The 25,496-nt window shown below is 39.6% G+C and overlaps 1 protein-coding gene across 1 annotated transcript in view; it reads left to right on the forward strand.

Moving 5' to 3' along the window:
- Positions 1–25,496, forward strand: part of MICU2 (mitochondrial calcium uptake 2) — a 133,825-nt gene that overhangs the window by 66,983 nt on the left and 41,346 nt on the right. Inside the window, exon 2 of the mRNA XM_031615730.2 lies at positions 3,517–3,664. Coding sequence (XP_031471590.2) covers positions 3,517–3,664 — 148 coding nt within the window. The remainder of the gene's footprint in view (positions 1–3,516; positions 3,665–25,496) is intronic.

Below are 25,496 nucleotides of genomic sequence, written 5' to 3' on the forward strand. Positions count from 1 at the left end.
AAAACCTTAGCAGATTGCCAGAAGGTAACATTTACTTTTCCTTTTTAGAACTAAGGGGAGTTTAACATCATTCTGCTCTTTGTTTCACGACTGCATCTACTGCAGTGAATTTATCTGCCTGTACTGATGTTTGATTAGTTAAGTCCACTTATTCAGTACTGGATGGGAGGCAGTTTAAAGGGCAAACATCCAGCTGCATTCAATTTAATTAAAATTATAGTGAATGTATTAGTCAAACTATAAGTTATATGGCTTACACCTGAGAAGTCATCACTTTCTTGATGTCATTACAGTATTGTAAACTTCATATTTCTGATGCCAACTATAGCAAGCTGAAGTTCTTAACTGGTATTAAACCAATTTGAATAGTATTAATATTGTGAGAAAGATAGTAATTACAAAGCCTTACGTCATCATGACATTCTGTTTGTGTATATGGCTACTGATGCTGCTGCCTTCACTCTGGACATCAACTTCCACATATTCCTTACACACAATCAGAGATCTGTAACACTCTTCTGACCAGTCTTTTCCTCTAAGCTTCCATGTTCACATTGTTTGCCCAGGTTTTCCTTCTCATGCAATAAAATTATGCTAGCATGGTTAGAGAGAAGGGAGGTCAACTTTTTTTTGTGGCACTCTGTCTCTCCCTTCATCTTCTGAATTTTCTATATAGACAATGATTGTAATTGCACTCCAGAACTCCTGTCTTCTTTTCTCATAAAGGCAGCCTGCATTAACCGAGTATATGTCTATAAATTCCTGAAGGCAGAGTGCAAAGAGGATGGAGCCAGGCTCTGCTGAGTCGTAACCAGTGCCAAGACAGGAGGCAGTGGGCACAAACTGGTACACCAGAGGTTCCCTCTGAATACCAGAAGCACTTTTGTGATGTGCAGGTGATGGAGCACTGGCACAGCTGCCCAGAGGCTGTGCAGTCTCCTCCGTGGGGATCTCCAAAAGCTGCCTGAACGTGGCCTTGGGCACCCTGCTCTGGGGGTAACTTCTGGAGCCAACGGACCCAGAGGTCCCTGTCAGCCTCAGCCATCCTGTGGTTCTGTAGGGAGCAATAGCATGTGAGCAGTTTAACTCTCCTTTAGCTCTAGCTCAGATCTTGATACTAATCCCAGAGTGGTTAGGATGTTTTTAACAAGTGCTGACATCTTCATACAGAGACAGGACTTCAAAAGTATTGCAAAAGGTTTTTAAAAAATAGTAGGAGTTGATAGAGCTGATGTATTTCATCCTGTAAGGTTTGCTTATGCCAGTTATGCTAGTATTTGAAGATGACTTTAATAGGAAATAGCCCTTGTTCCCAAGGCTGGCTTGCAGGTCAGGGATGCTAATTTCTTGAATGGAGCTTGGTGAATTTGCGTTACCATTCTGATGCAATAGATATTTTTCTGGATACAAAGCACTGCTCGTTTGTTAATATGTAAGCTTGTACCAACCTATTTTGGATAAAATTTTCAGTTGCTGAAATTCAGTGCTTTGACATCAATTATGAAGTTCAGCTTTAGACAGGATTCAGACAAATATTGCAAGACTTCAGGTACTTAAGAGTCCAGATGGTTTGAAGGTATTGTAGGGTTTGCCATTTACATCATCTAAATTTTTTCATTTTGTGTTTGTGCAGAAAAATTGTTCCTCATTCTGTCGTTTCAGGTAAAGGACAGCGGTTAAGCAATTTTCCATTTTTAAATTTCCCGCAGGGCAAAAATTGCTGATTTTATTTTGAAAAGATGATGATTTTTTAAGAATGCTGCATATTACTAGCCTACAACTATTAATTTGATAAACTATTAATTTGATATCTGCAGCATGTGTTGGATCTTGTTAACAAAGTGATTATGGAATCATTTGTCTCCCAAAGTTTTAAAAAGAAGAAAGCAAAAGTAGTCAGTACATTAGATACACTTTTTAAACATTTTTCCTGGATGTGCAGATCTGAATCACAGAGTAGCAACAATGCAACATGTGTTGTAGAGCATCATGAGGTAACATATAAAGCAGTGATATCAATACAAAATATTCATATTGAAAGCAAACAAAACTTTGGCTTAAGATAGGTAGAAGCGTTCCTCGTTCACTTTGCATATCAGATTTTGACTGGATTTTGTGAACTTTTGTTTTGTTTTACTTTTTTTTTTCTAATTGTTCTTTCCCCATCTTTGTGAAAAGTCTGGGCTGTAGGAGAGCTACCACACTAAAACTGACTGCAAGAGGTGATTGTGTTGTTCTGTGAAGCATTAGAACAATGTGCTTGATGCTAATGCGAAGGTGAAAGGGGTAGGGTTGAATGGCAGGTTGCAGCATTATGTTTAGAACTGTAACTAAGTATGAATGTGATAATAATTGCATCTAGGGTCTGGCTGTAGTTTTACCACTAGCACCCATTGCCTTGAGATCCTCAGATCACATGGTGCAGTTGGGGAGCACAGTGGGTAAAGGAAAAGGAAGCCTGATGATGCAGAGTTGAAATGCCCCATTCTCTTCTCTGGAGGCTCATTGTCCACAGAACCATTTCTTCACACATCCTCCAGTGGAATGGGCACTGGCCACAGCTTGAGGTCCACACTTATGCTCTAGGATTGCTTCACATCTAAGGGTTCAGTTGTTTCTCCCATACCATCCTGAATCTTGTTATTTGCAGTCCTAACATATAGATGTCTCTGTTTCACTATGTCTCCATCCTCTCTTTCTGCCCATGAGTGCTATTACTACTCTTCAGAAGTATTGCCAGCTTGTATGATTTCCATTGTGAGTTTCTCAATAGTTTGTTGCTGTTTTTTGGGGGTTTTTTTTGAGGAGGAGTTGAAAGTTTTTTTCTTTGCTTTGCTAATTGAATCTTTGGGTTTGGTGACACCATCTCCGACTTTATGGTTAATGCTTTCATTGCTTTTCCCTTTCTTCTAATTTCTCAACAAGATATGCCCATTCTGCATATGCACATGCATATTCCATTCTCATGCACCATAACGCCTTCGTTCCCCCATCTTAGGAGCTGTTCCACAGCTTAATACTCAACTTCAGGACTGAATCCTGAACTGAGTTCTGAGTACCTGATGTGGTACACATTTAAACCTTTGGTAAGCTGGTCATTAACCTGGCAAAATACCATTCACAGGCTGGTTGGTTTAGTTTTTTGCTGAGTTAGTGAGCTGAATTTGGCTCCAGCAAGTAGCAGGGCTGGCCAACATGGAGGTGCAGGACCATATGGCTGGGAGAAGGGGAGTGGGAAGCAAGGGCAGCCTTTGGTGACAGCAAGCCATTAATTTGGCTCAGCTGTGTTGTTAAAGCATGCTCTCAGCAAGGCTATGCTCTCAGCAAGGCCAGAAATACTGTGAATGTCATATAAAAATGTCGTACATTAGAACTGTGCTGTAAAAGCTTTAACCTCTTCTTGTGGATACCCACACAACACTGAGGTTAATCAAGATGAGGTATAGGGTTCTTTCTAATTACAGAGTTGATCTACAAATGCAGCTGTCTTTCTGCATGGATTTTTTTCTGTTTCAGAAGGAAGATGTTGCAAATGCAGAAATGGCTGAAAGGCTGTCACTTCGGAAGAATCGCTTTATGCATTTTGCATCACTGGAGTATGAAGGAGAATATTACATGACACCACGAGATTTCTTGTTTTCAGTAATGTTTGATCAAGTGGAACGTAAGTTGTTTTCTCATCACTGTATTTGTGAGGGAAAAGGAACTTGGAAGTCCCCTTAAAAATGTAATGTACAAATCACTGGGACAGGATCCCTTATCTGACATCAGTCATCAGAAGCCAGTTTATAAACCTTGGGCATGTGGATTCTCATAGGCACCACCCTGTATGCTAGTCACATGCTGATCATTTCAAAATCTGGTGACTGAAGGATGGCATTACGTCTCTGCATAATTTGCATGTCTGATAACTATGCAGTTCCTCAATGACTTACTTAGTAAGACTGTAATGTGACTGTGCTCATTCTATTCTTGTCCCTGTTATCTGTCTGCCTGCTTTACCAGAAAGTACTCTGTGACCTTTTTTCTTCCAGTGATGGGAGTGATGTGAATATGTGTAATGAAGCATGGAGCTCAGCTCTAGATTTCTGATTTCAAATCTCTTCTGGTTTATAGAAGATTTGGATAAGAACAAATCAAAATTGTTTGCAAATTAAAAAAAAAAAAAACTTTTTAAAAGTGTGTTTTCTGAGGAGGAGCTTGGAGCAGCACACAAATTTAAAGTGCATATGTTATTGTCCTCGTGGTTTTCTGATCTCATTAATCTGCCCTGTTCCTTAAGCTTCTTTCCATGTTAGCATGTATTTTTAAACAACATATGTTTTCACAAAAAAATTGGCTTTTATTACTTCCCCAAGAATATTTTACTTAAGAGAGGTTCAGAAATGTTAAGTTCCCTAAGTATCGGGGTCACTCAGAAGACCAGTGCCCATTAGTACACCAGAGGGAAAGAGGGGAAAAACCAAGCTCTAATTGTTGTTTGCTAGCTGGTCTGCACATTCTAACTGACCTGTGGAGCATATTGTATTGCAAAAGCTATTCAAAGCTTGCAGTGCTCTCTGCCCATCTAGCAGGGAGATCAGCATCACTTGAGGATACCGAGAAGGAAATACAGAAGAGAATTCAGAGCTCTGTGGAAGAGAAAGAAGGAGGTTGGAGAGGCTGTTATTCGAGCCCACGGGAAACCTGGAGCAGAACAGAGTTTACAGAGCTGCAAGTGGTCCAAGAATAGGACACAAGAACCTGTAATAAAAAAGAGTTATCTTGTGTCTGCAAAAATCTATAGTTGATAGGGGTACCTGGCTTCCCTGCTGACATACAATTTCTAATATTATACAAGGCTGAATATAAATCCTTAGAAGGACTGTATGACCTTGAGAGACATGAAGATTCTCAAATTAGCATATTTTTATAATAAGTGGCAAATGGAAAGAGTGTTTTTCCCTCCAAATTTTGTCAGTAAGTTAAAAACCAAGAAGGGATTTTCTTTGGAGTTTCCCAGCCTGAAATAGTGAAAGACTATACAGTGGGTACTGAATTTTTCAGCGTTGAAGATGTGGCTTTCAAACAGTAGTCTGTGAAAGCAAGGTTAAAGAAAGAAGTGTTTTTCAGTCTTAGCACTTCATACATATTAATTGGTTATTCCAGCTAAAGTGATATACGTGTAGATTTTTAATGAAATGCTATGTGGATAAGATTGATTTGCAAGGCAGCCAAGTTAATTTCTGTTACTTTGCTAATGTGAGTGGGAAACAGCTTGAAATAGAACAGAAAAATGACAAGAAGAATACGTGAACAAAAAAATCTTTGCACCAGCACATACAGCATTTCAGTTAATGCTAAGGTTTACAACAATGGCATTGTAGATTATTGATAGAAAAATGTTAATATGTGAATCTAATGCTCCATACAGTATTTTGAATATTTTAAAGTCACTGGCTTATTCATTTTCTTGCAGAGAATTCCCTGGGAAAAAATAAACAGACATAGCTCAAGCCTCTCTCCAAGTATATTTAAGGTAGATCAGGTTCATAGAGTCATGGAATCATTAAAGTTGGAAAATACCTCTAAATCCATCTAATTCCACAATCAACCCATCACCACCATGCCTACTAAATGGTGAACTTCGTACCAAAGCAGCAATTACTTCTGGAAACTTTTGGCTTATATTATAAAATTAATTCCTTTTTTAATTTTGAACAATGGTTTTAGTAAGGAAAATGGGCATGCCAACACTAATTCTAAAAATTTCTTCACTTACTGGCAGTGAAATGCAAATTGAAAATGTGACCCTGCACACAAATGCACTTTGAACTTAAAGCTGAACTTAAAGCTCTAATGATTTTACTGTTTTCCACTTGCTTTCTATTAATCACTAATAAAAAAAAAAAGTCTTATAAATTTTGATGCCCTCAAGCATTCACCCTCATAAATATTTGCTTACAAATTACTTGAGTTTGCCAATCAGTTGTGATATGTAATACGGAAGGCTTAGCTCCATCCAAGATCTGTTCTCAAGTTTTGTTTCTGCTGTCTTTCTTGCAGACTGTAGCCCAGAACATATGATCAGTCCTATAAAAAAAAAAATGTGTTATCTCAAATACAGTCTTCACAACAGATTTGGAAAGTTGTTTAATTCTAGCTATGTTGGACTGCTGCAGCAAGCAGCTTCCAAGATGGTGGGTTCCTTACTCAAAGCAGTCTGCTGGCTGTTCTGTCACTTCCCAAGGTCCAACCGAGACTGCTGGCTGCAGGAGGGAAGGATAGCATCTCAGCAGGACTTCTGTACATCACGAACAGTATCTTACACGTGATCCAGAAGCACCCAGTGCTGATTCTGAAACACTGATTTCAATGCTCTTGCTGAAATGTAGTAAACAATGAGCATCGATTTATTTGGGTAATGTAAGAATAACAGTGCACATTAAATCCTGGGTTAGAGGTCAGCATCAATAAAGTATCCGCTAAAGGTTGCAGGCTAAAAATAAATTGCTGAGATGCTTGAGAGCTATTTTTACTTTTTTCTGTGATGCTTATGAAGATGGTATCAAAGGTGCTGCGATGCCGCATAGGAAAGAAACAGCTGTGTTCTCTGAAGTCTATTATGTGCTTACTGTCTTCTCCTCCTGCATTTTATGGAAAAACGAGCTTCTGACTTCTATTACACTTCTCTTTGCATACTCTGGCTGGTTTTCCCTCTTCACAGAGCACTCTCTCATTTTCTTACAGAACTGTGGTCTTTTTTTCTTTATTTTTCTTGCTTCCCCCCCCCCAACATTTTTATTCTTTGTTTTCTTTTGTCTGTCCTTTTGCAAACTAATGGAGTCCGTTCTCACTTTTATTTCTCCCTTGTTTCTTTTGTTGCTGTTGTTTTTTAACTAAGCCCCTAAAGAAGTGGATGGGGAATGTATGTATGTGTCTGTCTCCTGTAAGTGTACACAACATTGACCTGTGGGCAGTGCTGGAAGGGTGGTGGTTGCAGCCTTCTGCTGTATTTTCAGACAGGATAATGGGGAGGAACATGAGGCTGTGGGGTTGTTCTGTGAATCAACCATAACACAAGGCTGGACAGCTGCTTCCAGCCTTAGAAAAGCTGGGGATCTTGGAGCATGGGGAGATACTTGTCCCCCACATGCCTACAAGGGAAGCCATTTTCTTCTCATCAGAGATTATTCAAAACTCATGTAGTAACTTTAACATTATGCAAATATGCCAGTTTTTCTTTGATATTGAAGGAGAGATGTCTGCTCTGTGCTCAAAAGCAATTTCTAACCACTGGTGTAAATGTTCTTTTGGTACGATTTCTCATATATTTGCATCTAAGCTGTAATTGCATTTTGTCCTCTCAGCTGTGATTAAGTGTCCTAAATCTAGAAATTAAGTTCACTGGTACAGACTGCCCAGAGAGCTGTGGGTGCCCCATCCCTGGAGATGTTCAAGATCGAGTTGGTTGGGGCTCTGGGCAGCCTGACCTGGTGGGTGGCAGCCCTGCCCAAGGCAGGAGGTTAAATCTGTGTCGACATTAAAGTCCCTTCAACTCAAACCATTCTGTGATTCTAAAATGTAAGAGTTTGGAAGAACCATAATCCTGTTTTTATTTGCTTTGTGTAAGTTACACTGGATGCTGGAGGATTCCAGGCTGAAACTGCTTGCAGTTACAATTAATCCTATGAATTTTCATTTAATTTACTGAAGATAGAAAACCCAATTTCAACTCAGGTTCTGCCATCGTTTCCAAATGGGAAGAACTGAGAAATGAAAGGAAGACTTTCAGCACGGTGATAAGCTTCTCTTCTTATCTCAGTTGCCAGTCCTTTATTTTGCCAGCAATTGCATCTACTCTATAACATTTAGTCTGCTGCTTTTGTTGGTTCCTAAAGAGAACATCAGCTTTAGGCCAAGGTTTTGGAAATAGAACTCGAGTTTGGATATAGACAGAAATGGAACAGTGATGTTTTTCATAAGGGCTTTTTTTTTATTTATTTACAATATTAATAGTCAAATTTTAGTTCATTCCCTGCTTTTCTGAACAGAATTGAGTTCTAGCAGTGTGTAGCCAAGGATATGACAGTAGGAAACAGACGAGCAGAACCTGAGTGGTCTGAGAATGGACCAGTCCGGAAGCTCAGTTCCATACACAATGACTCTGATTTCACCAATAAATTTATTTTATTACCAGACTTTCTTCTTACTTCCCACAGGTAAGGCAGAAGCAAGGAGGATCATACTGAAGAAAGTATGAAAGTATAAAGTATTTAATTTACTGAAGTCCTCCAAAATCTATGTGATGCAGTGCTGTCTAGGTGAAACAGAACCATTTAGCCTTATTTTGTATGACCTGTGCTTAAAATGATTTTATATGTCTGGTAATGTGTGCAGGAGTGGAAGATGTGGCCAATGAACTCCACTCTTTCTCTGATTACTGTTTAGCTTAATTATTGTTTCCAGAGGGAATGTGAGCTGTCAACCGTCCATCTCAGCTAGCTGGCGTTGCAGCCTCCCGTAGATGGAAAGCAGACAGAGGTCAGCAGTGTTGCCTGAGAAGCGTGGAAGGAGCCCCTCCAGCTCTGCCTGGCTGCTTTGCTTTCACTTCATGCTGCTTCCCTCCCCACTGCCAAAGCACAAAGCATTGCACAGCCACGTGCTGAACCCAGCTAAGGAACTCATTTGGGGTAAAAGGAGTCATTGCTTCCTGCTGGCTTTCTGAAGTAAAGCATTTCTCCAGTTTGCTGCGTTTGCAGTTCTCCAGTTGCTCCTGGGGATGCTGGAAATGGAAAGGCACAGAGGCAGGTCCATTGCTTTCCCAGATTGAAGCCCCTGAGACAAGATCTCCCTGAGTTCCTGAGCAAGCAGCAGCTTCTCAGTTCTGTCCCTGCACCTCAGGGTATCTTGCACTGAAGCACGTAACTCAGGGATAGCTAAACTTCATAAGACCTTTAGAAAGTGAGAACACTGAGCAATATAACTGTGCACCAAGAAATATTGCTGAGTTTGATCACAGTATTGTGTTGCTCTATTCCTTTTCAGGCAAATCTCTTACATGGGAGAAAAAATAAAAATAAAAGCCTGCACAAAAAAACTGAATGAGAAGCAGTCTTGCTTTGAGCTGGGAATCGTGATCCTTGCCCTACAGCCCTGGAGTTTTTTGCTCCCTGGTGATTTTCACTGGAGAATTGCTGCATAATTTCCTCTTGGTTCTTAAGCATGATTCAATTTAAAAGGAAGTAGACATCATGGTTTGTAAACCAGATAAATAATTGGATTGTCGGTGCTGCATCAAGCGTGCTGAGGGTGGAAAATACCAAAATGTTTTTGCTGTGTCCAGATTGTCAAGTGAATTCCTGAATGATGAATTCCTGTACACAATTGGGTGGTATTTATTACTGAAGAAAAAATCTTAGGTGTGTTCTTTGACGGAGTTGCACAACATGCAATAAATCATGATTTATTAGAGAACAACTTCGCAGGTAAGGAAACAGATGAACTGTAGTGCAAAGATACCAACTGTCATAAAATCTAACCCGGCTGATCTTGAACCCTGCTTAAGAGGCCTTGGTTCACAAGTTCTGCTCATTTGCTTTCTACTGCCTAGATTTCTCTGTTACTCATTTTCTTTTATACAGGCCAAAAATTGTGAAATCTTGTCATTCCTATTGATAAAATCAAACCTGCAAATTTATTTACTGTCAGGGTGATAATGAAGAAAAATATTTACGATCTTACCATTTAAGGAGAACGGGCTGATAACAAATGCAGAGTTTTGTGACAGGCTTATTTTGTTTTGCATATTGACATAGCAAAGATCTTAACGAAGAATGGTTTCACACCAAACTGCTTTTGTAAATATTTGCTTAATTTTTTACCGTTAGTGGTTTTACAGCAGGAAGCAGACACCTTTTTATCAACAAAGGCATCAGTGAATGAAATCTGATATTCTGACACAGTGCCTGTGCTGGTTTAAGACACCTATGGCAGTGTGGTTTTGTGTGGTTAACTTGTCACATCCTGAATGTGTCTTTGCCTTCAGTATTTTGCATTTGGGATTTGGGGATTCCCAGTTATAGGCCATGTAATCTCATGTGAAGCCACTGTTACTAAAGGATGTGCATCAAAACATTGCAAAACCAGCAAGCTCTTCTGGATAATCTATTGGAGACTAGTCTAAATTGCAATACTTGATGCACTGATAATATAGTGAAAAAGTGGTTGTGGTCAATTTACTTACGATGTAAAGACTTCTCAGTGTCTAGTAATATCTATTAAGAATAATATGAATTTGCATTAGAAAGTTGTTTTTTTAAGACATGAAGTATAAGGAGGATAAGTCTCAGCTGACTTACACTGAATTTGTATTGAAATACAGGAGTATTTTTATAAGACCCTTCCAGTTTCATGTAACCTTGTGTTTTATACAATTATGTGTCCTTAGCCTCACATTCCAGATTTTCCAGCCAATATTTTGTTAGAGCTTCTGCATGGAGATATAATTTCTCATATGCTGTTACTGTAGAACAAATAAGAAATTCTGTATTAAATTTTGGATAGAACTACAGGTATAAGAATGTTTCAGAAAATTAAGAGTTTTCAATACATTATGTCTGGACTGTGTTTGCATTAACTTTTTTGGATAGGATTATACTGTTAGCTTATAGAACCGAAGACTGTGGGGAGATTTCATTGCTGCCTTCCAGTACATGAAGAGAGCTTACAGGCAGGAGGTAGACCACATTTTTACACAGTCTGATAGGGACAGTACATGAGGGAATGGCTTTAAACTGAAAGATGAAAGGTTTAGGTTGGATGTTAGGAAGATATTCTTTACTCAGAGGGTGGTGAGGCACTGGCACAGCTGCGCAGGGAGCTGTGGGTGCCCCATCCCTGGAGACACTCAAGGCCAGGTTGGATGGGGCCTTGGGCGGCCTGAGCTGGTGGATGACAGCTCTGCCCATGGCAGGAGTGGTTGGATCTGAGTGGACTTTAAGGTCCCTTCAACCCATACATTCTATGATTCCAGAAATACCTTTCTCTTTCAAGTAGAAAACAAAAATTCAGGTTAGTTTGTCTCATGATAATTGACATCTGATTGATAAAGGTCTTGATCCTGGAAGTCCCTCTTTGTATATTTAGTCCAGATTTAATATATCCCAACTTCTTCACTTCCTGAACCACTCTTCATCTGCAGCCCTTTTCAGAAGTTGAACAGATTTTCCTGTGCTTGGAAACACCTGAATGCCTGAGGTGGTATTAACATGATTAAATCCTAACACGGTACATGGCAATGACTGTTATTAGGGTTTAAGTTTGCTAGGAGAAATTGTTTGACTTGGTTAAGTTTCCCTTGAAAACACAGTGGGCACAAGGTAGTCTTGTGTTTGAGAGTTGGATGTGATACGTGCTTCCATGCTCCCACAGCATCAGTGTGATCAGGAATGTGAGTGAACCTGAGGAAAGGGTGTGATGTAAGACTGAAATTGCTGGAAAACAGTTGTGTCTCCGTTGTGCTTAGTGAAACTTACTTGTTTGCTCTTTCTTTCAGGAAATAAGAGTTTTAGGTTCATAGTGCTGGAAAGAGAGAGAAGAGGTGCTGGCATGGGAGCAGAAGTAACAGCAGCAAGGGAGCCAACACAGTCAGAGCAGAGAGCAAGAAGAAGGACTGAAAGCAGTGGTCAGAGGAAAGGGAACCATGCAGCAAAATCACTTACAGAGAAGTAGGTTTTGCCATGTCATTGTACAATAGGCAGGTGCCTTTGAACTGCATCACAAGACAACAGGGGAGGTATCTGGGGTACCTTGCTTGGAAGGTTAAACAGGAAAATATATTTCTGGTCCTTAAAGCTTTGTCTTTTAGCATTTATGTCTGCATGATGCAACAGCAGGGTTACAAGAAGCTCCTGGTTTTGTTTTGTTATTTCTTGTTTTTCCTTTTGTGACAGTGCTGACTAGTAGGAGGATGACGCAGAATCAGAGTTCCTATTTGTATTGACTGCAATGCTTACTGATTAGGAAAAGACTTGGCAAGACAGTACGATCTGGAAGTACTTTGCTAGCTATTTAGGTTTCTGAAGAACAACTGTTAATGACAAGGTATATTGCAACTTCTCGATGAATGAAAGCAGTTATTAAAACTCAGCACAAAAATAGTGTCAATACTAAAACTGCTCAGACTCCAGTAGAGCTGTAAGCAAGAGGCAAGTGGTCCCCACACATCTTGAAGGATTTAGTTATTTTAAGTGTGAAAGTTATTGGTTGTTTAATGGCACCTGAATGGAAAACAGATTCCCTGAAATGAATGAAAATATGTCGTGTACATACAGAATCCTTGTAGTACAAGTAATGGAAAGATCTGGTTATTAATAACAGGAGCCTGCTTGTTGTATAAACATCGGCTGCCTTCGAATTTCAGAAGTCTTGCGACGCTTTCTGCTTCAGTTAACTATTCCAGTTTTGTGACATGCTACTGTATTATTTAAAATACTTAAAAGAGAAATCACATTCCTTTCTTTTTATACATGTGAGCAAGTTTCAAGAGCTCACGCAATCCTTCATGGTCTCTGAATACTTCTTCCTATTAATACTTCTTATTTTTATAAAACACCACACACGGTATGGGCGACGTTTATAACATAATACTGATGTAACCACAGAAAATATTTCTGGTATTTTTCTATAATGCTTTTTGACAGATTACTTCAGTATTATTTCTTTTAATAAATTCAGTGGGACTTAATCAGTTCAGAAACATCCTGCTTAGCTGACAATTAAATCTTAACAGATGTAGTGTGAAAATCAGATTCCGTGAATTTTCATCACTCTTAAATGTATTTTAATTTCTTGCAGTGTATGTCCCTAGCACAGACAGGTATAGTTTTGTACCTAAGAAGTACAATCTGTTTTTAAAATTCCTTGCATTGTATTACAGTGTTTAGAAATGATGGTGATGTAATGAATGCTGGCAGGTGCCAGAAGTGCCTGGTATATTCCTGCCAAAATCTAGTTGCATTCTAGCCCCATATTTGCAGCTGTTTGTAACTCTTCTGGTGCTCATGGGTCAGTGCTTTCACTTAGGCCAGAACAGAATTTTTGTTGTATTAGTCACACAGTTGATTCTTTTTTGAGTAATACTGATATAAGTTGAATTTTTTTCCATAAGAAACATTGCACTGTGATTATTTTTTTTTTAAATATCTCAGGTGGAGCCATCAAGTACCGCTTTCCTTCTAGGCAGTCGTGACAGACAAGGTATGCAGCAAGCTGTGGGAAATGAAAGGAGCCAGTGCTGCTTGCCGAGTGGATGGCTGGGTCTGCAGAGAGACCTTTGAGTAAATGCACTGCTCCAGCCTTGAGAACACTGGCATCCATCTCCTGAGAGGAGAAATTGCCCACTTTACATGCTTGCTTTTTGCTGCCCAGCCTTCAGGCAGCTGCAGTGGTTATAGCACAGATTGCAGTCTGCAACCTGTCATCGGCTGTGAAACAAAAGCAAATAGCAAGCTCAGAGGTTGTTTCCATGCGTAAAACACCCAGGTTTCTCTCATTAGAGAAGACAAGTTGCAGAGCCGTGTCTCAGCAGCCGCACTGACCAGAGGGCCCAGCCCCTCACCCTGCCATCCCTGGGGCTGCACAGCACCTGGTCCTTCGGCTGCCTAAGCCCTTGTTAAATTTTTCCCCTCAGACCTGGGAAAAACTTGCGTACCTGACAGCCTAAGAATTGTTCAGCAGTACCTTACAACTGCTACCACTTTCCCAACAAGTTCTGCCTTGGTTCTTACCACATGGAATTGTGTAAACCATGGCCAAGCCAGCTACCATTTGTCTTTGTTCAGATTATTTCAGCAGCTGACACATGAAGTCTTCTGTCTGATACAGCTTGCTTTCCCAGGTACTAAAAATACTAATTGATTACAAATTAATACTAGTAAAATACAAAAATTGGTCATTTTGTCTCATGTGGATGGGCATCTGCTTCTCCACTGGACCTTTTGTATTGAATTGCTTTCTCTGAGAAGTTTCAAAGAGCCACCTGTGCCCTGACACAGCGAGTGATTCTTCTCTGTGCAGTTTTGGTGATGAGAAATGTGACAGCTCACTTCTGTTACATTGACCCTTTCTTAGGAAAAATATAAACCTTAATTATCAGAAATTTCATCAGCATCTCTAGGTTTGGTCTAACAGCAAAAGAGTCTGACTATTTAGCAAAAGAGAGCAATGTTTTCTACAGAGTGTTTGATGGTAAATCTGGACTCCATTATTGAATGAATAAGAAGGGGCTTTGCTATGAACTATTTAGGACAGTATACTGTATTTACAGTGGGCAACATAAAATGACTTAATCTTCTCAGTAAAAGAAAGCTGTCTGTTGTTTACTTTTCATTTCATAGAATCACAGAATGGCCTGGGTTGAAGAGGCCCTGAAAGATCATCTAGTTTTTTCAATGCCTCTGACGTGGGCAGGGCCATCAACCATTAGACCAGGATGCATTCATTTTGAGAATTGTGATGAGCCTATTTTAAGTTTGATTCCCATTTCAATTTAGTCTTTTCCACAGCAGCTAAAGTGAATACTCATTCCAGGACAGTCCCTATTCTTTATCTCCGGTTCTGCTGTGTGGAGGATACAGGGTATCTGTTTGGTCACTGTATGAATGCTTGTACCTCTTACCTATATTAACAACTAATGTCTTGTAGTGGTTTTTATAAGCTTTTGTATCCTCTGTTGGGGTGATACTTAGTGGTTTAGCACTTCTTTTTAGTATTCCGTGTCTAAGTGTAGCAACATTCATCATGTATCTTCTAAAAGTCAGCTTGCATTTTAGCAGTTTCAAACTTAAAATACAGGCCTTTCATAAATATTTTCATACTGGATCTAAAATCAGTTGTCACTACAGCTTACACTGGAAAATGGTGACACAGCATTTTCTCTGTTGCTTGAAAACTCTTCTGATATCCAAGCTAAAATTAATCATTCTCTGTTTAAACCCATTTGCTTTTGTGCCAGCATTTCTCATTTCTTAAAATAAGTGTTTTTTCTTTTAAATCTTAACCCCATGATGTGTAATAGATAATTAGATTACTATTCAGCACTGCCTGTGTTAGGTTAAGGAAATCCAGGTTTATTTTTATCTCATCTGGATGGGGGAGGCCATCTGTTCCATGGTTTCATGTAGGTAGCTTTGTTCCATGGTTTTTGAATTTGATTTCTTTTTATAAAGCTAACTGCATTCCTTGGCTCAGAGCACAGCCCACTAGCAATCATTATGTCCTAGGGGATGGAAAAAAGATTGAATTCAGGAACTTCTTAAGTTAATGCTGTTCCTGAAACATCTGATTTGTCAAAAGGCAGCATCAGTTACAGAGAAAAGTGATACGAAGCAATGCTTAGTAGATAAAAAAACACTTGTATAGCTTAGCCTTCACTCCCAGTCACTACATGTAGAACAGCATCCAGCACTGCAGGTGCTTTGGTCTCCATTTGTAGCTCCATGCATCTGCCCAGCTGAGCATAGTGAAGTATGACAGCAAGGAGACAATGCAAGGGTAACGAGAGGCAGAGGACACAAAATCCCAGTATACTGAACTCTGCTATAAGTAAATGAGATGCTGTTAATAGGAATTCTGATGTAGAGGGTAGTTGTGCTTTTATGTTTGTCTCCTTCATTATCTTTACTGAATAAATATTTCTGTTCTATTTTAACAGGCCTAATACAGTGTTTCCTCTGCTGCTTAATGGAATCAGAAATCTTTAGAAATCTGAATGTATAATTAAAGCCAAGATAAAGACAAATGTCTTTTTGTGGTTTGCTCCTTCAGATGAGTGAATTGGGATGGAGAAGTGATGCTGGGTAAATAGACAATTCTAGAAAAGACACAATTCCATTTCTTAAAGAGTCTACTGATCTTCAACTAGATTTTTTTCTTTTTGGCAGGCTTTACAGTACAGTCTGAGAAGTTTGAAGTGACAGGGTCAAGAGAAGAGACTTATCTTCACTTCTCTTGTTCAATTTGAAAGTTTACCTCTTACTGAAAAGGGGTGCTCTGGTTAATGCTTGAGACTTTTTCTTCTACTAGTAGGGAATGCTGATGGGCAGCATGTCAGTAATTAATTACTAAACTTTCTATTAAAAACGCTTATTTTGTTCTAGGTTGCAAATTAGCAAAACTGTTTTGGCCACTATAGTATGTCACAAGTAGTATCCATTGTTAAGCTCTTTGATTTCTCATCACTTTAGTCATATTTTACCTTTTAGGGAAATTCTCAGGCTTTTCATGATCCTGCTCCACTTTCCATTATCCCTTTCCCTTCTGAATACAGGCAGTATTTCACATTAGTTTTAGGTAACGGTCTTCATTCTGATACTCCAAGAAACTAGCAAAAACTGGATCTTTCCAGCAGTCTTTTCATGTTACAAAAACCAGGTGAACTTTTCTTACTTAGCTTAAAATACGGAAGCCTTCTGTTACCCATTGCCTATCCTTGGAGCCCCTGCTGTACAAAAACTTCCCAAACATCTGTTAATTGCTATGTGACAGATGTTAATGATGTGTAAACAAGTCAGACTCAGCAGGGGCTGTTACTGGTTTTCTCAGAGCTTCTGTATTTGCTAATAACACAATGAGCTCATCTTAGAAGTTAGAAAGAAACTCCTGGTGAATTTAAAGGTAAAACTGATTATGGCATTGGCCAACAGCTGAAGGAAAGCAAGTCAGCCACTGAAAGGAACACATGAGAAGGAAGAAGAATGCAGCTAGAAACTGAAACTGCAATAATGTCAAAACTTTGGCACTTTGTGAAATAATGAAGTATGTCTGCACAGGACCTGTAAAAAGCCCAAAACAGTAGGCAGCATCTTCTGTAGGAAAGTTCCCAACTTGGTAATTAGAATGTCCTTCTCACAGTGACAAAGTGGTGGAAAAAGTAATGTCGTCACTGCTGTCATCTGCATTAGGCTGGCCTAAAATTTTCATGTGAGGTTGCACTTCGGAATCTTATAAAGGGAAAAGGTTCCTCCTGGAAATTCTGGCATGACAGAACTGACTTCAGCAATGAATAACTATTGCATTTAGCACTAGTCATCTTTATGTTCTTTAGGAATCTAAACTGTCTGAAGTTAAGTGCTGTACTTAGGCCAAAAATCTCTTCCCCTCAAGTAGCACTTTTTTCACTTACGCCAGTTCTGAGAGATCTGAAGCCAGGCCAGGCTGGATGTGGCTCTGGGCAGCCTGGTCTGGTGGTTGGCGACCCTGCACATAGCAGGAGTTTGAAACTGGATGATCATTGTGATCCTTTTCAACCCAAGCCATTCTATGATTCTATGATTCAATTCACTAAGTGCTAATGGGTGTTGGTTGAAATCATTACGATTCTGCTGAAAAAGAAAGCGATGTGCTATGTTATGCTAGAAAAGACATCCAATACTTCAGTTCCTTCTTTCAGTAGAACAAATTGCAAAGTGGGTGTGTTTCTTCTGTGTGTATTTGTTCACTCTTCTCTTTCAATGGCTGGTGTTAGGAGGGTTTGGGACAATAAGGAACAGATGGACAATACCACCAATTGCAAAAATACAGTTATCTGGAGTACAACCATAGAAAGGATCTGAAGTGGATCTGAAAGACCCTTGTGAACTTCCTTTTGTTTTAGAAGTTGCACAGACCTACACTGAACAAAGGTAGTAATTAATTTACTAAACCCTTTCCAAATCTCTATTGAGAAGTGTCATTTGTCCCCTTTTCTCCTGTTATACAAATGCATTTTTAGTTTCTTTGAGAAAAGCCTGCTGTAAGGCAGAGGTAAAGAAGACCTATACATACAACTAGCCCAGGTCACCCTACACAGTAAGTGAACACATCAGTGCATGTACAGTTAATCCTTTCGTTCCTAAGGATTTATACTGGTTATAATTTAAAATCTATCTATTCTGTAAACTCAATAGCAGTGTGCTCAGACATTTACTGTAATTTGCCTGTTCATAAAGGAGATGCATGTTCTAAAAGACAACAGGATTTTGCATATTTTTGGTGTTTACCATGCTCTCTGCACAGTAAGACTAAATGTTGTAGGCCTTGATCTTAAGCACAGAGCTCTCATTAATGAAATTGTCTATGTAGAACTGTCTCCTTTCAATAAAATGTCCAAATTCAGTGTTAAAACCGATGTTTTGTGATCTCATGTCAGAAGAATTACAACAAAACTAGCTTTTGCTCTCTTTATCAGCTGTCAGTGAGATGTAAAGCCAGGATACAGTCTTAAGTGCATAGTAAAGAATGTTATTGTCTTTGGTATAAGCAAAGGGGATAAATCTTAAACCTCCACAGGAGACCTGCCAGCTGAATGGCAGCAGAACCACCTGGTCTGTCAACCACTCCTACCAAACCTTCATTCTTTTTTCTGTAGAGATGGGTATGCAGTTTCCCTTAACCACAGGGAGATCACTGTCATTCATGGGTCCTCCCACAAACTTCTCTGAACCTTTTGCAGTCACCAAAAAGGTGCTATTTGTGCTGTGTTCTATGGAGTTTCTTACCACTGTCAAACAGAAAAAAAACTGTAAGATGCTGGGAAGAATGCATTTAATCTGTGAAGGACGTAGGCAGCCATAAGGGAGTCAAATTCTTTACATTTGATTGAAGGACAAAGCAGGAACAGAATGGAACAGGAGTGAAGATCGACAGCATCATTGCAGTGCAGCAATAGAAATCTTGTGTCTTGATGAGTTTTCCAAATTGGACGTTACCTTTTTTTTTCCCCCAAACATCTGGCTAAGAATTGCTGGGGTGTAACAAGAGGAAGTTTTCCAAACTGATACTTCTGACAAAATTTTATTGTACTTTCAAATTAGCCATCACCTCGTGGAACATTTTTTGCAACAGTTCTGAGAAATCTTAGTGCATGTTGTTGTAGTAGAAGTAAATGAATCTTCAAAAAAAAATATTGTTTTAGCAAAAAAGAAAGCATTAATGATGGTATAAATAATTTGATATGTCGTGGGGTGAAATGGAAAAAAAAAAAGTGAGCTACTATGTAAACTGTATCTACATTGCATTTTATATTTACAGGACTCTTGAGAACCCACTCAATTTATGTGAAATGTCAGTGCTCCCAGTTACTTACCCACTGCAGTAATTTAAATTGGCTTGATGCACTAATATGTCAGCTATTTACTGCTTGGACACAGGCACTATAAATGCCCTCCATCTGAACAGAATTACGGTAACAGCACTACATTTTTCATGCTGATACCATGAACAACTTCAATTTTTTTCACAAAATGCTTTCATTTAAATTTTTAAATTATATTAAGTTATTCCCTTTTTCCATTCCACTAGAAGAAATAATTAATGAAGTTTGTACTTAGATGAGTAAGTCTAAGAAAAAACAGTAGTGGTTGAATTAGTGTCACTATTGCCTTTTGAAACCCAAACTACAGTTTAGTGTTTCAGACGTGTGACCAAGTACCAGTGTGTACATAAACTGATGAGGTAATGCATGAGCAGCAGTCTGTTGGGAGCGGTAGGACGAAGTAGGTGACCCACATGGTCTTCTGTGGCCTCCTTATCTGTCATTCTTGCATGTTGGAGTGTTTGTTACACATCAGAGTGCAATAAATAAATGGTAGTTATTTCATGTAATTTGGCACAGTTTTATATGATTTGCATTTCCTGCTCGGAGTATGAATTATATCTAAGCTAGAAGGTGAAAAAGAAAAAAGTCCTGTAAGAAAAGGAAGGTTTATTGCCCATAGTAAAGAACTGCAGTTTGATTTCCTACTGCAGTTGAACCATTTAACTTTCACTGGTGCATGCCGTATAGCATAGACAGTGATAAGACAAGGGGGAATGGTTTTAGCTCAAGGAGGGAAGGTTTAGATTGGATGTCAGGGGTTTTTCACAGAGAGAGTGGTGAGGTGCTGGAACAGGCTTCCCAGAGAGGCTGTGGATGCCCCATCCCTGGAGGTGTTCAAGGCCAGGTTGGATTTGGCTTTGGGCAGCCTGGTCTAGTGCCAGATCTGGAGGTTGGTGACCCTGCCTATGGCAGGGGGGTTGGAACTTGATGATCCTTGGGTCTCTTACAACCCAAGGCATTCTATGATTCTATGATTCTATGATTCTCTTTGCCCTTATTCCAGGATTAATTAGTAAGGTAGCTTTATGTTAGTGATAAATTCCCACATAAAGGATGAATTCCTCACCTGGCACCTCAGTTATGTTTGCCAGCATATGAATCTAACTTGATAATTACATTTTTACAATTCTTATATTATCACTGCATTCGTTATATTCTTGTCTTTAACTGTACTTTCATTTTCTTACATTTTGCAAGATGTGTGGTAGCAGTGACAGTAGGTAAGACCTTCAGACAACGAATGGAAGAGGACAAATTGCAGAGGAAGTGGTTGAATTAGTAGTAGTGATGGCAGCTAATCATTGAGCACATAAGCTTAAATCAAGTCTTGCATAGGGAGATTAGAGTAAACTTCTGGTGCTGTTAAGGCGCTGACCTTTTTTCATTCATTTTGATTGTGGGATGATTGATGTGCATGCATTTTCATTCTGAATCCAAATTAATCTCTGTTTATAACCAAGAGGCAATTTTTTCAAGTTGTGCATGCAGTTACATTTTTAGTTGTGTCATTTCATCAGTGCTCTTACTACTGTACTTTACTTACCTTTCATTCAGTTTTGTTACACTTACTTCTCTAGCCTTCAAAGAGACTTCAGAGCCCTTAGGCCAGGAATCCTATCTTCTAGAGGAACAGAATTAAAACTCCAGTGCTTCTAAACGTCTTAATAGTTCATCTTAATTTGTTGTTAGTACCTTAACCTAACATGTGCTCCAGCACTACAGTACTTCAAAAAGTGGTGTTTTTTAGCAAAAGGGGATGATGACAACATAATGCTCCATGGTGCAGGCTTGTGCCAGTTCAAGAGATGCCATCCCAAAAGTCTGAATGTATAATGTTCTCTGTAGGTTGGCAAGAGCCATTCTCCACTCTCGTCTCTGAAATGCACATCATGGATACAGCTTCTTCCAGGAATTGTCCTCTGTAATAATTCATTGCTCTAATTATGCAACTCACTCTGCATCCTCTACCATAATCCATGTTACCCTTTGCATTTGATAAAGTTGTTAATAAAACAGAATTTCTGCCTTTAGTACTCCTGACATCAAGCTGGAGAGTGGAAACAATACATCACAGATAATAACAAATACAAAAGCGATCATGGTTTGAATTTTCTGGTTGCTTGCAGAAGGATTCATCTATTCAGTTTAGATATATAAAAGTGAATGTCAGGTTAGAGCAAGTGGCTGTAGGATCTCCAAAAAATTAATGGAAGGAAACAGGTAGGTTCAAGGCCTGTGGTAGGCACCTATCTCAATGTGGAATAGATAGCTCTTTTGTTATGTCTGTTCTCTCTTGACTATAATGGGATCCTGGAGTCAGGATGAGGTTTGTATCTCTGTTTGTAGACAGAGATAATATCTTTTATTAGACCAGCTGCTCTAAGTTGGAAAAATTAGACAAGCTTTTGAGCATACGAGCTCTTTTTCAGCTCTGAAATAGGAGCAGCACATTTTGAAGCTAATTATAAACCCTTTCCTACATACGCCATCATGTACAGCAAAGCACCATAGATTTAGGCATCTAATTTTTAGCTGTCTAAATGAAGCCAGAGCAACCAAGCACGGGAGGCTCATCTGGGAGTTTGGAGACTTGCACATCACACCGTGTATTTTTCTTCTGGATGCTGCCTCCAGTCCTGGCCTCACCACCAGCCCAGTGGGCAACCTCAGGAAGCTGCTCAGCAGCTGCTGCATGATCTTCTTTGCTTTGTGCTCTTCACCCAGTGCCATGGGTTAGTTCGGAATTCCTAGTAACATCGAGAACTGTGTGCCACTGTCTCTTTAACAGGTTTTGAAAACTGACCTATCCAATATTTTCACTCCAATATTTTCAGTTTCCTAAAAGACTGTGTCATTCTTTGAAGTTCCCTCCGTTTGTCATTTCCCACCCCTGTTACCCAATGCTGCCTTACTCATGGAGAAGCCTTCCGGCATTGGCTGGTTCTGGTACAGGCACTGCTCTGAAATGGAGACCTGCCAGCACTGGCCTGCGCCCAGCACCATGTATTCCTCACTTCCTCGGAAAACAATTGCTCTAAATAAAGGACAGATGCAAAGCCTGTTTCCAAAAGATGCAGAGCTTGTTTTGTAAAGCACATCAGAAGTTTCTATTATTGTAAATTTACTTTTCCACTGAGTGTACTTTGATTTTAATTCAGGTGGTTTGATTCACTAATTCATGTGATTGAAATGACTTTTATCAATTATAGTTCAATGAAGCAATCAGTAATTCAGTAAAAGCTTTCTAGCTGAAGTGGTTTCTTAATTCATTTAAATAGCACTCTCATTTATTATTCAGATATTGGTTTGCCAGTAGTTATCATGGGAATCTGACTGCTCGGTCGTGTGCCTTCAAAAGGCTTCCATTTTTTTCAGCTACCCATGATTTCTCTGTCACCAGTATTTCACAAGGAGGCTTTAAGGTAGTCATTACTTGTTTCAGTTGTGCCCCTTACAGTCATTGTTTTAACATTAAGCTCTTTCCTGTAAAGAACTGAGAATGTAAAGAAACAGGGCAACCAAAAGAGAACTTGCTGACATAAGTTACCTGTCCGCTATCGGATTCAAAAATCATGGTCATATCGTAGAATCATAGAATCATAGAATCATAGAATCATAGAATCATAGAATGGCCTGGATTGAAAAGGACCAGAGTGATCATCTAGTTTCATCCCCCTGCTGTGTGCACGGTCACCAACCACTAGACCAGGCTGCCCAGAGCCACATCCAGCCTTGCCTTGAGAGCCTAAAGGGATGGGGCATCCACAGCCTCCTTGGGCAATGATAAGTGAGAGAGAGCTGGGAAATTAATAGAAACTACTGCATTTCAATGACCTTGTATCTTGGGCTGATTTAAACAAAAATTTTAACCGGTCTCCCGAAGGAAATCAGCATCCATGATTCTTATCTAACCCAGCTCACTGGATCCAGGGGCAGAAGTTGCAGGGTTTGGCTTGTGTGGAGGTTTGGTGGTGGTCTCAGAGGAGGAAAAACAAACTCGTGTTCCCATTACAGACATGGCTGCAGCAGGGACTCCTCTCTGTAGGCCCCAGTATGAGCTGCCCATGGCATTTTTGATTTTAGAAAGACTCCAACCCTCACAGCCCACAGATTACATCTGTGCTGCCCATCCTGCCTAAGATCCTTCCACCCCTTGTTTCACAGAATTTGAGTTGGGTTGAATTGTATTAAGTTTTCTCCAGGAAAAAAAAAGGATACCTTCCTCATTCCCTAGCATGACTTTGAACTCAGCAAGCTCCCACACAGCTAGCATTGGTTGCTGCCTAAATTAAGAAAAAAAAGCTTTAAGGAGACTTTTTTTTACTTGGTTTTCACTGTGGCTGAGGTAGAGCTGAAGAGACGTCCTGGACAAACATTCTCGCTGACTTTGCTGATGAAAGGGTCAGGAATCTGTTGTTTCCCTATGAAAAGATCCCTATTTTATACCATTCTAGTTTGAAGTTAAGTCTGTGGAGAAATACTTCTTTTAAAATTAATTTTAATTTCCATGTTAGAAAAATAGTGCGGTCTTGCAGAAATGTACAATTCTGCTTTCTCTACCATCAGATTATATTAATTTTTTTACTTTGCTTTGGCATTTGCTTTTTGTTATAATGATGGACCTTGGTGCTTTCTTTCATTCTTTGGCTCTGAACATCCTTTGTCAGATCTGAGCTTTTCCTTGGCTGCATGGGTTGGGTTTAAATGGCTGTTAGGGAATGCAAGTGGGTACTTGTTCAATTCAGCCCTTTCCTCATGTTAATCCTAACATCGATGTCGGGTTCCTTTTGCATCATGGTGTGAAAAATTGAGAGTTGATGGAAACTCTTCTATAGTAAGGAATGTATGTGACAAAATACGCCGGCTTGCCGAGGGCAAATTGAAGCTGAAGTAGCTGCTCTTGGCAGTGTTTTCTTAATTACAATTGTCAGCTAACTTTCTTGGCTAACAGCACAGCATTTGTCTGCGAAGTATTCGTTCAATTTAAAAAGCTAGAATGGCTTTTATTCTGTGAAAGATGTATCTGTACCTTGTGATTGTTTCATGGATCCACTACCAATAGTGAAAATGAGACAATGGCATCTGTTAGATAGATAGAGAGCCATGAAAATGCTTGTTGGACTTCAAGCCAGAATTCCATCATGGTCTTGGCAAACCAAGTGCATCGTACAGATCTTCCACATATTACATGAAATAGTTCCTAATAATTAGACCCTTGCGCATGTTCCTCAGAGAGGGACTGAGAGCCTGGTATGTTTGTGATCATGGGTCAGGAATGGCAGCACCAAGATCTAACCTAAAGACGAAGAGGCATTTTTTTCAACTGGCTAAGAAAACCATTCCTACTTTCACTGTGCATTCCTTGCAAAGAAGAATTAACCACCTTCTCCTAATTACTGTAGACAAGGCCTTAAAAGATGTTGTTCCTCAGAGGTCTGCACATTTGATATGTGAGAGAGCAATATTAACAGAGCTTTCCTTGTTGGTCTTCTAAAGGGACTTCATTGTTAGGAAAGGAATCAATGGAAAGGGTAGGCACCACGAGCTAAATCAGTATTCAAGGAATATTACGGGTGCTACAGTTAAAGTAGGTAATGTTTCCAAGTGAAAGCTGAGATGTGAACCTTCTCAGATGATTTTATATGGTGACAATACCAACACAGGGTATAACTGAACGCAACCCTCAGAAAATATGCAGGTAATTATTAGAGGAAACCCATTCTTTAGTTTAAATTATAACATTATTGTAAGATTGCATTCTAATACTTTACACAAACGGCAATATGAAAAATACCACCAGTGCCCTAAATGTCAGCTGCAGGGTTTATTTTCCCAGAGAATTACTGTTGTGCTAGCACACATGCTTGCAGACATCTGCATGCCATTTTCATTCGCCTAGGTTATAAGAAATTTTGATTTGTAATACCATTTGAGAAGAACAGCGCTAAACAAAAAAATGGCTCCACTTTTCCTAATCTGCTGTATCAGCTACTTAGAAAGAAGAAAAATGTCTTAATTTATCTTTCAGTCTGTCCCATTTCCTCCTGCCCTTCCACCTCTTGTGTTGGAGTAGCTGCCCCTCACTACATTCTGGAATGTCTTGGCTGTCCTCTACCTCCTTCTCCTTCTCTTTAACCTCTTCCTCCTTCTCTTCTTCTACCACTCAGCCAAGGCTGCATCTCCTCTGTCAGTCCTCTCCCCCAGCCCAAGATTGCCCAGACAGTGGTAGCATGAGCACCTCTGTGTCATTGCTGCTACCGTCTTTTCAGCTCCAAAACAGGTCAGCTGGCGTGTCAACTTCTTATCCTTCCTCTGGAGGGACGCCATAGCTGAATGCAGGAGAAGAGGCGTTGACAGCTGCTACAGGTCTTCATGTGAG

This window comes from Phasianus colchicus, chromosome 1 (genome assembly GCF_987193195.1).
Source record: "Phasianus colchicus chromosome 1, bPhaCol1.hap1.1, whole genome shotgun sequence".
NCBI lineage: Eukaryota > Metazoa > Chordata > Aves > Galliformes > Phasianidae > Phasianus > Phasianus colchicus.